The sequence below is a fragment of the Chiloscyllium plagiosum genome, chromosome 16 (genome assembly GCF_004010195.1).
Source record: "Chiloscyllium plagiosum isolate BGI_BamShark_2017 chromosome 16, ASM401019v2, whole genome shotgun sequence".
In the NCBI taxonomy this organism is placed as follows: Eukaryota; Metazoa; Chordata; class Chondrichthyes; order Orectolobiformes; family Hemiscylliidae; genus Chiloscyllium; species Chiloscyllium plagiosum.
Window position 1 is genome coordinate 53,196,216 of NC_057725.1, and position 14,167 is coordinate 53,210,382.

Genomic DNA, 14,167 nt, shown 5'->3' on the forward strand with positions numbered 1-14,167 from the left:
GCGTGGAGATTGGCGTGGGGGCGGAGACACATGCGGCGTTGTGGTCGTGTAGGTTAGTAACGTCACTGGGGGCGGAAGTGGCTGTGGCGACCACAGAGACAGAGTTATTCCCCATAGCCGCGAATCTGTCGGCGATTGTCTTCATGGCGATCGCGGAGGCGGTTATCTGGGCGGCGATCGCGGAGGCGGTTATCTGGGCGGCGATCGCGGAGGCTGCGAGGTCGGTGGGGGCGGCTGTGACGTCATCGGCGGCGCCGGCGATTGCCGCGGGCGATGTAGCGGCCGCGTGTGTAATGGCGCCAGACTGATTTCGGAGGCCGATGGAAGATTCTGGAACAGTTGAGGAATCCGGAGTGTGGGGGAAAGTACATGACAGTTTTTGGTACTTACTGTCTTGAATAGCCATTACCGGTTATTAAATACAAACTCTGTAAAAGATAATATTGGTGAAGCTTTAGCTTACTTGCTGTTCTTGCAAACCACTCTACAGAACTTATAGACTGCCCCACTGTCAATTCTAACTAATCAGATCTTAAGTCTTATTTTAATTTGAGTTACAACCCTGAAAAGAAAGCATGTTTAATTCGAAGACTAATGAATCCGTTGAAATACAAACTTATGGTAACATCTCAGCCTCAGGTACGGAATGATTCTGGTTAAAAAGCAGGAGCCTGCTTCTAGCTGTAAAAAAAGTTATCCTAAACCTAACTCAGTCCAGGCTACCTGAGCCTGAGAATGTCACTGCTGCTGAGACTTTGCAACGTTTGTACATCTGGCACATGGCCTCAGATGGCATGAGCCAAAAACTGCACAATGTATCAGGAAGCCATTTTATGATCAAAAGTTTGCCCTCCTTGCTAAGAAGTCATTTTGTAAAGCAATTGTATCTGACATGTGATCTGTGCAAGGTTACCTTATGAATTCTTCAATTAGCTCAGACTGGTATCTCTTTATGATAGGAGTGAATTTCGCTAGCAGGCGCCTAACTCGGCTGGGTATGTTTTTCCCACCTGATGAATGACTTAGGGCCTGTAGGAGTGATTAGTCAAGTGTACACTGACCTGTAATTAACTTTTCTTCCTTACAAATTATTGTCTTTCACTGTTATCTGTCTAATTAAAAACATGCAATGTTTTTGTAAACTTTTGTACAAAGGAAGCCACTTTGTATCAGTACATCGGAGTAGCCTGCTGGGGCACCTGAAGTCCTGGTATCCTACTCTCCTGGGTTATTAGAACCCAGTTAGTTTAGCTTATAGGTATGTGTTATGTTGTAACAGTGATGCTATTAGTGAATAAAGGGGATGACTAAAATTAAACTAAACTGTCTGTAAGAGGTTTTTATTCCAGAGAACGATCTCCGGGATGAACCTTTACAGGTCTGAGTTCACAAGGGATTCTCTGAGCCATTCAAATCTCTACTTTAACAAGTCTGGTGACTGTCACCAGATTAAAGGTTTGCCTGTTTTTTCAATACATTATCCACAAGCAGCTTGAAGTCTATGTCTGCAAAGCAGGGCGCTGACTTCCTTTTCTAGGGCAATTCCACTGTGGTAACAGTGCAACATGCTGTGGTGAGATTCGAACCTGGGTTCCCAATACATTATCTATGTGTCTAGATTAACAGTCCAGTGATAATATCACAAGAACTCCTGAAGAATGTGAAGAGCGGCTTTTGGTTCATATCATCTGAGGTCGTGCGCCAGCAGTACAAACATTGCAAAGTCTCAGCAGCAGCAAACTCTTCTTCCTCTCCCATTGCATAATTTTGGAAGGAAGATGCTAAAGAGGCCAGGTAAATACTTAATAAATTGAAGAGCAGAGGATTACTCGAGAAAAGTCAACATGGACCATGGCAGATTGGCTGCCATGAACCTTCTTCAAAATATGAGCAAATTCAGGATGTAATTCCTGCAAAGTGTGATTAAAGACCATGTTCAATAGCATTTTGTGAATGGAAATACAGCATAGAAGATTAAAGGGCCATAATAGTTTTCTGCACTGTACTGGTGAAACCATAGTGAAATGTTGCATGTAGTTTTGTGAAGACCATTGTAAAACTTGGAAATTGCTCCACAGGAACATAAGAAAAGGGAGATTGGGGGGAACTAAACAGGTTATCAGTTTCAAATTATAATTGAAATTGAAGATAGCAGGAGCAAACTCAGGCGAGATTTTTTATGGAGAGAATTGTAGGAACATTGATAATTTGAGAGATGAACCAGGCGACAACAGTCCTCCTCTTGTTCAGGTAGAGAAAATCCTGACTCATCTATAATTTTATGTAGGATTAAGTAATTCGATGTTATGCAGTAATGATCTTCAGATTGAAGATAGCCAGAGATGTACAGATGGTTGCCAACATAAATGTGGACATTAATTTCAGCTTGTGAATAAAATCAGCAAGGGGCCACATGAAAATAAGTACAAGAGAGAAGGAACAATTAGAAGAAGTGCTAACTGCAATGAGAATCATAGGAGTGGGACTAAATGAGAACGGTCCTCAGTCATGGATCATTGAATCAAGGTAGTGGAGGAGGCCAGGTTATTGAAAACCACATGGAAATGGAAATACTTTGTCATGCAGCAGTTGAGCAATTGCAAGGATCTAAGCTGTTAATTACACACTTTAACAGAGAAGATTAACAAAAAGATAATGGACAGCCGTGGAAAAAAAAAGATTTTTAGAAATCTTAAATTCTTAAGGTCCTGACTATAGATGGATGACATGTAGTTACACCAAAAATGTGGATTGGTATTGCTTTGAATTGAATTGAATAGAATTTATTGTCATGTGTACCGAGGCACAGTGAAAAGCATCGTCTTGTGATCAAACATGCAAGTAGCATAGATAAGTAAATAATAGGTCAACAGTGGCAAAAACAAAAATACAGGTACAGGTGAATGTTAAGAGTTTGTGAGTCCATTCAGTATTCTAACAACAATAGGGCAGAAATTGTTTTGAAACCGGCTGGCACATGTTCAGGCTTCTGTACCTTCTCCCTGATGGTAGAGGTTGTAGAAAAACATTGCCAGGTTGGGATGGATCTTTGAGAATGCTGGCAGCCTTTTCTTGACAGCGGGCCTGGTAGATGGATTCTATAGATGGGAGGTTAGCCTTTGTGATTGTCCGGGCTGAGTTCACCACTCTCTGTAACAGTCTCCGATCTTGAATGGTACAATTGCCAGGTCAGGTAGTGATACATCCAGACAGAATGCTCTCAATGGCACACCTATAAAGGTTGTCAAGGGTATTCACCATCATGCCAAATTTCCTTTGCTGCCTGAGGAAGAAGAGATGTTATTGGGCATTTGTAACCAGTGCGTCCACATCTCAAGCAGACCCAGCAACCATTTCTTGTAAAGCATATTATGGTAAAAATTACAAAGAATTTCTTTACTTATTTCATTAAAAACTCTGATAATCTCTTTAACAACCATAAGACCATAAAATGTAGGAATAGAAATAGGCCATTCAACCTACCATGCCTACTCCACCATTCAATGAGATCATGGTTGATCTGATAATCCTCAATTCCACTTTCCTGCCTTATTTCCATAACTTTTATTCCTTTATTGATCAAAAATCTATCTTGAGATCTGTCTTCTGAGATATGCTTAATGACCCATCCTTGACAGCCCTTTGCGGCAGTAAATTGCACAGATTCACTACCCTCTCAAGGAAAAAAGTCTCCTTAACTCTGTCTTAACAGCCATCCTCTTATTCTGGGATTATCTCCTCTAGTCCAATCAGTCCCACAAGGGAAAACAACCTCCCGTACCTATCCTGTCAAATCCATCAGGAGTCTTGAATGTTTCAGTGTGATCACCACTAATTGTTCAAAACACCAATGAATACAGGCCCACTCTGCTCAACTTCTCTTCATAAGAAAATCCCTCCACTGTGTGTGGCATCAAGGAGCCCTAGCAAAACTCAGAATAATGGGAGTCAGGGGACAAACTCTCTGCTGGTTGGAGTCATAGATGGCACATAGAAAGATGGTTATGGTTGTTGGAGATCAATCATCTCAGCTCCAGGGCATCTTTGCAAGAGTTCATCAGGGTGGTGTCGTAGGTCCAACCATCTTCAGATGGGATCCAAGTCAATGTGTTTGTTGATAGAGTTCCGGTTGGAATGTCATTCTTCTTGGAATTCTCATGCATGTCCCTGTTTGGCTTGCGTTGGATGGATGTGTTGTCTCAGTTGAAGTGGTGCCCTTCCTTATCTGTATGTAAGGATACTAGTGAGAGTAGGTCATGTCTTTTTGTGACTAGTTGATGTTCACGTATTCTAGTGGCTAGTTTTCTGCCTGTTTATCCAATGTAGTGTTTGTTACAGTTCCTGCAAGGTATTTTGTAAATGACATTAGTTTTGCTTGTTGCCTATATAGGGCCTTTTATAAAACAGCAGCTAATGAACATGAAAGACCCTATGCAGGCAACAAGCAAAACTAATGTCATTTACAAAATGCTTTGCAAGAACTGAAATAAACACTACAATGGACAAACAGGCATAAAACTAGCCACCAGGATACATGAACATCAACTAGCCACAAAAAAACATAACCCACTCTCGTTAGTATCCTTACATACAGTTGAGGAAGGGCACCACTTCAACTGGGACAACACATCCATCCTAGGACAAGCCACACAGATACACGCATGAAAATTCCTAGAAGCATGGCATTCCAACCAGAACTCTATCAATAAACACATTGACTTGGATCCCATTTACCAGCTCCCGAGAAAAAGAACAGGAAATGATGTCACCATGGGAAATGATGTCATTGCAGGAAATGATATCACCAACCCAAGGAAACCTAAACACATAAATAGAAAGTGGGCCATACCACCAGTGCTTCATCCAGAGGCTCACTGATAATGTTACCTAGTATGGTGTCGAAACTTCTGAAAACAAACCTTTCAGCTCAGCAAGCAAACCTACATCCATCCTCATATAGTAAGGCAGAAGTATATCTTTGTGAAGATCATAAGGATAACTTAACACAAGGTAAAAAGGAAACTGTTGAAAGGGAAAGAGAAGCTAAAAAGCTCTGGTGTTTTCACTGCAATAAAGTAGATCACATGGAGTCAGTGTTGGTGGGTTAGGAAAAGTATTGAGAAGACAGATTAGGAAAACTGGATAAGCCAGTGAATTTCGTTGGAGTAGTAACGGAAAACATAATGGAGGCTAAAAAGCTACACTGGAATGTACAACCTAGTCAGCGGTTGGCTAAGGAGGAAGTGCCAGATCTTACACCATATACTTGTGAAAATAAACTTTATTTGCATTGGCCAGGAGCAGCAGGTAAAGAGGTTATGATATTAAGAGATACAGGATCCTCTCAATCCGTGATGTTGAAAGATGAGGAGATATGTATCTCTGAAGAACTATTGCCAGAAAAAGTGCTAGTAGCAGGAATTCACGGTGAGTCAAGGAGCACTCAATTATGTAGAGTGAGGTGAGCTTGTCCAGTGAAGAGTGGAAAAGTCATGGTAGGAGTACTGGACAAACTCTCAGCTCCAGAAATACAGTTTGTCCTTGCTTACGATATAGCTGGTTCACAGGTAGGAATGCTTCCTACTGTGGTTGAAAAGCCAGTGGAAAGTCAGGCAACAGAGGTATTGAAGGAAGCATATCCTGGGATTTTCCTTGACTGTGGTAACAAGGTCATAGAGTCAGCAGTTGAAACAGGAGAAATCAAAGAGTACAAATAAGAAAGTTAAAGTGGAGTTATCAGAGACCCTGTTTGATTAAATGGTTGAGACAACCCAAGAGCAGATGGATGACAAAGTACATTTTCACATTACATTACAGTGTGGAAACAGGCCCTTCGGCCCAACAAGTCCACACCGACCTGCCGAAGCGCAACCCACCCCTACCCCTACATTTACCCCTTACCTAACACTACGGGCAATTTAGCATGGCCAATTCACCTAACCTGCACATCTTTGGACTGTGGGAGGAAACCGGAGCACCCGGAGGAAACCCACGCAGACACGGGGAGAACATGCAAACTCCACACAGTCAGTCGCCTGAGGCGGGAATTGAACCCGGGTCTCAGGCGCTGTGAGGCAGCAGTGCTAACCACTGTGCCACCGTGCCGCCCACCATATTTGGCACTGTGCCAAAGTAGACATATTTGGCACAGAGAAATTAACTGAGTTACAGCAGAAAGATGAGAAACTAAAACAATTGTATCAAAAAGCATACACGGAAAATGAATCTGAATGTACCCCTGAACACTATTATCTTAAAAGTGATGTCTTATGAGGAAATAGAGACCGTCACATATTCAGGCAGATGAGAAATGGGCAGAAATTCATCAAATCGTATTGTCAGTGGGTTATAGAAAGTAGTTGTGAATGGCACATGAATTACCAGTAGGAAGTCATTTAGGGGTAAGAAAACCTCAAGGTAAAATGCAAAACCATTTTTTTCTGGCCTGGGCTGCACAAAGATCTAGTTGAATTTTGCCAGCCATGTCATACATGTCAGGTAGTTGGAAAACCGCAGGCAGTAATGAAGCCTGCACCTTTAATACCTGTTCATGCATTTGAGGAATCTTTTACAAGATCTTAATTGATTGTGTAGAACCCTTACCTAAAACAAAGAGTGGGAATCTGTATTTGTTCACAATAATGGATGTGTCCATGAGATTTCCAGAGGCCATTCTATTATTGCAATATCACGGATAAAAGGATTGTTAGAGGAGTTATTCAAAGTCTTTACTAATTATGGACTACCCACAGAGATACAATCAGATCAAAGGTCAAACTTTACATCAAAATAAATCAAGGACATTATAATCAGCTTAGGAACAAAATATTTCAAATCTACTGTATACCATCCAGAATCGCAGGATGCGCTAGAAAGGTGGCATCAGATATTAAAGACAATGTTGACAGTTTATAGTCAAGACTGTCCAGATGATTAGGATAAAGGAATTTCATTTGTACTTTTTGCCATCAGAGATCCACCAATGAATCAACCAAATTTAGTCCATTTGAATTACTTTTTGTGCATGAAGTGAGAGGACCGCTAAACTTGCTTAATGAGAAATTGGTAAGTCAGAATTCGGAGACCACATATTTGGACTATGGGTCAAATTTTAGGGAACGGTTAAATGGAGCAGGAGAGTTGGCTAGGCAGCATTTAAAAGTATACAATGAAACAAGAAGCAGATAAGAAATCACAAACTCACAATTTTGCTATCAGGATAAAGGGTTAGTGTTACTTCCAATGATAGGTGAATCTTTGAAAGCAAGATTTAGCGGACCTTATCAAGTCAAAAGGGGATTGAGTGAGTTGAATCATTTGATAGGGACTCCAGACAGAAAGAAATCTCACAGAGTGTGTCATGTGAATATGCTCGAAAAGTATTTTGACAGGGAAGGAAGACAAAAGGAGACTGTGTTACCGATTACAACACCGAGTGAAGTACAAAGTTCAGAGGACTCTGATTTAGATATTCCTCACATTAAATTGGACAATGAGGAAGTTGTCAAAAATTGGGATAAATTATTGAGTTATCTTCCAGAGGAAAATCAAAATGACCTGAAAGAGTTATTGCTATCACATGGGGAGATATGTGGAAATAAGCTGGGAAGTACTAACCTAATAATGCACGATGTGGATATAAGAAATGCTGCTCCTATTAAGCAACATCATTATAAGCTTAACCCTCTAAAGTTGGCACAGGTTCAAAAGGAAATTGAATGCATGTTCCAAGACGACATAATCGAAGTGACTTACAGTGACTGGAGCTCACCAATAGTAATGGTGCTAAAACCAGATGGTACCCAACAGTTATGTGTGGGTTACCGCAAAGTCAATGCAGTTACAAAGTCTGATTCGTATCCGATTCTATGTTTGGAAGACTCCTGAGAAGGTGGGCAAGGAACTTACATCTCGAAGTTGGACTTGCTGAGAGGATACTAGCAGGTGCCCTTGTCCAAAAGAGCAAAGACAATTTTGGCTTTCGTAACACCAAATGGGCTGTATCAATTTAAAGTCATGTCTGTTGGTATGAAAAATGCACCAGTCACATTTCAAAGACTACCCAATAAAAGTCATTTCCAGATTACCCAATTGTCTAGTTTTATTGATGACCTGCTGATTTTTAGCCACACGCAGAAGGAACATTTGCAACATTTATCAGAATTGTTCAATCGACTTCGGAAGGCAAGCTTGGTGATAAACCTGGCTAAGAGTGGATTTGCCAAAGCCCAAGTCATCTTCCCAGGCCATTTTATTGGACATGAACAAATGGCCCACGGAATGCAAAAACAAAGCTAATTGGGGAGTTTCCCATACCATCGACAAAAAGAGCAGTATTACATTCACTGGGATCAAGTGGATCTTTTTGGAAATTCGTACCAAATTCTCTGGCTGCTCCACTCACTGAATTACTAAAGAAAGACACAAAGTTTCAGTGGACAGCAGAATATCAGAAGGCATTTGATAGACTGAAAGCTGTGTTTACCACTGCCCTGGTATTAGATACACCTAATTGCATGAAGCCATTCAAGGTGGCTATCAATGCAAGGACGTGGGTGTTGGTGCCACGCTGTTACAGGAAGTTGACAATAAAATAGAAAGACTTATTGGGTATTTCTCCAGAAAATTGAACATTCATCAGAAATATTCGACAGTTGAGAAGGACACTTTGAGCTCAATGTTTATGTTACCAGTAATGTATCTGAGGCAATCATACACACTGATCATAATCCATTGAAGTTTGTTGAAAAATTTAAGGACAAAAATGCCAATCTGTTTAGATGGAGCTTGTTCTTATAGTCATTCAATTTAAGAATTGTGCATGTGGCAGGACGAGAAAACCGTTGCATTGCGGAGACTTGGATGAGAAATGGAGGTATTCAGTGGCAGGAGTAAACGGACTGAAACAGAATGTAGTAGTGCATGTTTACATGTTTATAGTCAATGTAATGTATATGTATTGTAGGGTACTAACTAAAATTAAGCAATTTTAAAATGAAGCCATGTTTGGATATTGATGGCTTTTTTTTTAAGGTGGGAGGTGTAACAATGCTGCCTCTTTAACAAGGTTATGTTGTCTTTGGTTTGTTTTGAGAGGCTGAAAAGGCTTATACACTTTTTTAAAAGCACTAGTACAATTCAAGGGGCTCTCTCTCCCTTTTCTCTCTCTCTCTCTCTCTCTCTGACATCTACTCGAAAAGGCTTTTACACCTTTTTTAAAAAACACTGATACAATTCAGGGCTCTCTCTCTCTCTCTCTCTCTCTATCTATCTCTCTGACATCTCTCTCCGTGACATCTCTCTCCTCCCTTTCAGCAAAAGGGTGTGTTATGAGATGTTACAGGGAATCGGAACACTTCTTTGTTAAGTTGTGTTTTCATATTGGGCGGAGTTTCAAATAATTGTGTTATTTTAAACTCAGTTTCTTTTGTTCGTGCATAAATAAATTCAGTTTGTTTAAAACCAAGTGGTTTGACCAGCTGTGTTGTTCCTGGAATATTCACCTTACATCGGCTTAAAACAGCTAGAAAAGTTAGGTTCTTTGCTATCTTCTTAAAATGTTTTGAGGGTGTCTGGCCTGGCTGATAACAGGAAAGTGTCAAAAAGGAGCTGATGGGTAATCTTTTCACGCATAGGGTGGTGCACATATGGAACAAGCTGCCAGAGAAAGTGGTGGAGTCTAGTACAATTACAAAATTTCATTGTTTCATAGTATTAGAAGCAGGGGTAGGCCGGCTCTACCATTCATTAAGAACATGGTTGATCGATCCATAATCTCAGCTCTTCCTACCTGCATTGTCCCCATAACCCTTAATTCCCCAACCATGCAAACACTCATCCAAATATGTCTTGAATATATTTAATGAAGCTGCCTCTACTGCTTCCTTGGGCAGAGAATTCCATAGATCCACTACTCTCTGGGAAAAGCAGTTCCTTCTCATCCCTATCCTAAATCTACTCCCCCTAATCTTGAGACCATGTCTCCTAGTCCTAGTCTCACCCACCAGCAGAAACAACTTGCTTGCCTCTGTCTTATCTATCCTTTTCATAATTTAATATGTTTCTATAAGATCCCCTCTCATTCTTCTAAGTTCTAGTGAGTACAGTCTCAGGCGACTGAGTCTCTCCTCATAGGGTAACCCCTCATCTCCAGAATCAACCTGGTGAATCTCCTCTGCATCACCTCCAAAGCCAGTATACTCTTCCTCAAGGAGAAAGTGAGGACTGCAGATGCTGGAGTACCAGAGTTGAAAAATGTGGTGCTGGAAAAACACAGCAGGCCAGGCAGCATCCGAGGAGCAGGAGAATCGATGTTTCGGGCATAAGCCCTTCTTCAGGAATCCTGGAAAAGGACTTATGCCAGAAAAGTAGATTCTCCTGCTCCTCGGATGCTGCCTCCCCTACCCTTCCTGAAGTAAAGAGACCATAACTGTGCACAATACTCCAGATGCAGCCTCACTAACACCTTGCACAATTGCAGTAGAACCACCCTGCTTTTGAATTCAATTCCTCTAGCAATGAAAGCCAATATTCTGTTTTCCTTCCTAATTATCTGATGCACATATAATCAACTTTTAGCGATTCATGTGCAAGCATTCCTGAGTTCTTCTGCACAACAGCGTGCTGCAATCTGTCACCATAGAAAATTCTCTGACATACTAATTTTACTTCCAAAGTGGTTAACCTCACATTTACCAACATTGTACTCCATCTGTCAGACCCTTGCCCACTCATTTAATCGATCTAAATCTATCTGCTGACCCTCCACATCCTCTGCACAATTTGCCTTTCCACTCAGTATCATCAGCAAATTTGGATAGGTTACACAAAGTCTTCTCTTCCAAATCGTTTATACATATCATGAACAGTTGCAGACCCAACACTGACTCATTTAAAGGGCATCTGAATAAGAATAATATAATTGAATAATATCTCAAAATATGGGCCAAATGCTGGCAGATGGGACTAGGTCAGATTGAGATGTCTGGTTTGTGGGGGCAAGTTGGACTGAAGGATCTCTTTCTATGCTATATGACTGTATCTATGACTCTATCTGGACAATATCCAGGCTTGGGCTGACAAGTAGCAAGTAACATTTGCACCACACAAATGCCAGTCAATGACCATCTCCAATAAGAAATGATCTAACCACCACCCTTAACATTCAATGGTATTACCATCACTGAATCCCCCACTATCAACATCTTGGAGGTTACCATTGATCAGAAACTCAACTGAACTTGCCACAAAAATGCAGTGGCTACAAGAACAGGTCAGAAGCTAGGAATACTGCTGCGAGTAATTCACGTCCTGACTCCCTGAAGCCTGTTCAATTTTCACAAGGCACAACTGAGGAAAGTGATGACATACTCTTTTCTTGCCTGGATTAGTGTAGCTCCAACAACACTCCAGAAGCTTGGCATCATCCATGACAAAGCAGCCTGTTTGTATGACATCACATCGACAAACATCCGTTCTCTCCACCACCAATGTTCAGTAGTAGCAGTGTGTTATTTATAAGATACACTGCAGAAATTTCACCAAAAATCCTTAGACAGCCCCTTCCAGAACCACAATGCATTCCATATGGAAAGATAAGTGCAGCACATGTATGCAAACACCACTACCTGCAAGTTCCACTCCACCCACTCACCATCTTGAAATATATTCCTGCTCTTTTACTGTCGCTGGGCCAAATCCTGGGATTCCCTCTCTAAGGGAATTGTGAGTCAACCTACAGAATGTGGAGTGCAGCATTTCAAGAAAGCAGCTCAACACCACCCTCTCAGGGACAGTTAGGGCAGACAATAAGTTCTTGCTGTCCAGCAATTCCATGAGTGAGTAAATAACAGAAATAAATGTCATGTATGAAAGATTATTTTTTTCTGTCCTCATCATGACTTCATTCTACATCACCTTTCAGATAATTCTGCTGTTTTCCTACCTCTTTGGTAAAGAACAGTGTGATTTTGTATGTTGCTTATGCCCAAGATACATATACTCAGATGCACATGTGAAGGATGAGCACTTGGAAATGAATTTGGTACAGCCGACATACCTAAAGATACAAACTAACAGGAGTCAGTGCCTTCACCACTGGGGGACAGAAAACTAGAGGTTGAATAATGAGATATATTCTTCAAATATTTTTCTTGAACACAGAAAATACCATAGACTTTTAAAGTTTATTTTCTCTCGTTTCAGGATACGTTGGTGTAGGAATGTTGTCTGGTGCCATTGCCGGAGATGTCTTCACTTCTCCACCACCTGGAAGCATTTCAGCAGCAATCCGAATTATGAACAGAGCAGGAGCAGGTACGACCTTATAGTAAGCATAGAAACACAGAACAGAGCAGGGGCCACCATTTCCCATAAGCAGATTTCAGTTCTATAGAATACAGCCTTTTGAGTCAATCTCTATAGTCACTATGTTGAATATATTTACGAGTTTACTGACTTACATTTGTTTGAGTTCTTTGTTGCAGGAATACCTTCTCAGCCCACCAGCAGCTGGCATAGCTTTGGGCCTTGGCTGTCAGAGAAAATGTGACGCTCGTTATTTTTTTTAAAAAACACCAATTCCTGGTTGCCTTTGATTTGCTTTATTATTGTCACATGTCCCGTGTTACAGTGGAAAGTATTGTTTTGTGTGCTATCCAGACAAATCATACCTTACATAAGTACATCAGGATAATAGAACAGAATGCAGAATATAGCAGAACAGCTGCAAAGAAGGTGCAGAGAAAGATCAACTTTAATATATGAGAGGTCCGTTCAAAAGGCTGCCTTCCTGAGACAGCAGGAAGTATCGACAGAGTCAATGGAAAGAGAGCTGGTTTGCAAGATGGACTGGGCTACATTCACAACTCTGTAATTTCTTGGGGTCTTGGATTGAGCAGTTGTCATACCAACCTGTGATGCATCCAGATAGGGTGCTTTCTACGGTGTATCTATAAACATTCGTAAGAGTCAGTGTGGACCTGCCGAATTTCCTTAGCCTTCTGATGAAATGGAGGCATTGGTGTGATTTCTTGACCATAACATCGATGTGGATGGACCAGGATAGATTGCCTGAAACTGGAGCAAGAAAATTGAGTGGAGATCTTGATTGCGAGACTAGTGCCATTTATTTTAAATGCTTAATGTGTTTTTGGATAATCTTTTAGCCTTAGATATTATAACATTTACAATAAGCACAAAGTTAAGTGTGTCCATCTACAGCTTTGCACTGAGTGCTCAGTTCAGGACTTGGGAAAATGCATAAAGGATGCTATAGCGGTATAGTTCACTTAAGAAGTGTTTAGGTAGTTTTCATTTCCAATTTTAAATCATGTTTTCAGTGCTACCTTTTGTTGGTATTGTTATGGCACAGGGTAAACCCCTCTGCTAATTTAAACCAGCAATGCAGAAAAGATTCACCCCATGCTGAAATCTGTTAAAATCCAAGAGGCAATGAATTATCCCAGAGGTCACTATTTAAAGTAAAAATTAACAAATTTATTCTTTAATTCCAACAGAGAATATTAAAACTAACATCTATTTGCAACGCCTTTCTCTTGAACCTATCTTTTACCTCCCACTCTACGATACTAGTCCGATAAAAGGAATCTGATTAAGGTCTACCAAAAAAAAATCCCGTTTCAAAACCAGTCAGCTTTACTGAGTTTCCTCTGTAGATTTTCCTCTATAGTTTCTCTCCAGGTCAGTTTCGATGTTCTGCTGTGCAAACTCCTTCCCCAGACAGATACCTCTCAGAGAGCTCTTGAGCTAGCAGTCTCCGTGGCAGTTCTCCCTGAACTGTTCAAAAATGTCTGGCTTTATACCCCAAAACGCCGGATTGTATAGTTACTTTTAATACTGTCAAAATACTAAATTCAAGCTTGATTGGAGTTTGGTAGGTTGGGGCATAATTTAAACTGGCCGAAGTGATTATGGGAAACATATGAGAATTGAATTTGTTTTTGTCTCATGGCAACTCATCCAGTGCGAGCAGTTTCAACCAAATGTTACATTGTTACCTTGTTCAGAACACTTTGTGCTGAATACAGGGAGAACTAGCCATTTAGATACAGAACTAGCTCAAAGGTAGGAGACAGAGGGTGGTGGTGGAGGAGGGTTGTTTTTCAGACTGGAGGCCTGTGACCAGTGGAGTGCCACAAGGATTGGT

At 40.9% G+C, this 14,167-nt stretch overlaps 1 protein-coding gene across 1 annotated transcript in view; it reads left to right on the plus strand.

Moving 5' to 3' along the window:
• tkfc (triokinase/FMN cyclase) overlaps positions 1 to 14,167 on the plus strand; it is a 76,486-nt gene that overhangs the window by 12,694 nt on the left and 49,625 nt on the right. Inside the window, exon 3 of the mRNA XM_043706132.1 lies at positions 12,205 to 12,315. Coding sequence (XP_043562067.1) covers positions 12,205 to 12,315 — 111 coding nt within the window. The remainder of the gene's footprint in view (positions 1 to 12,204; positions 12,316 to 14,167) is intronic.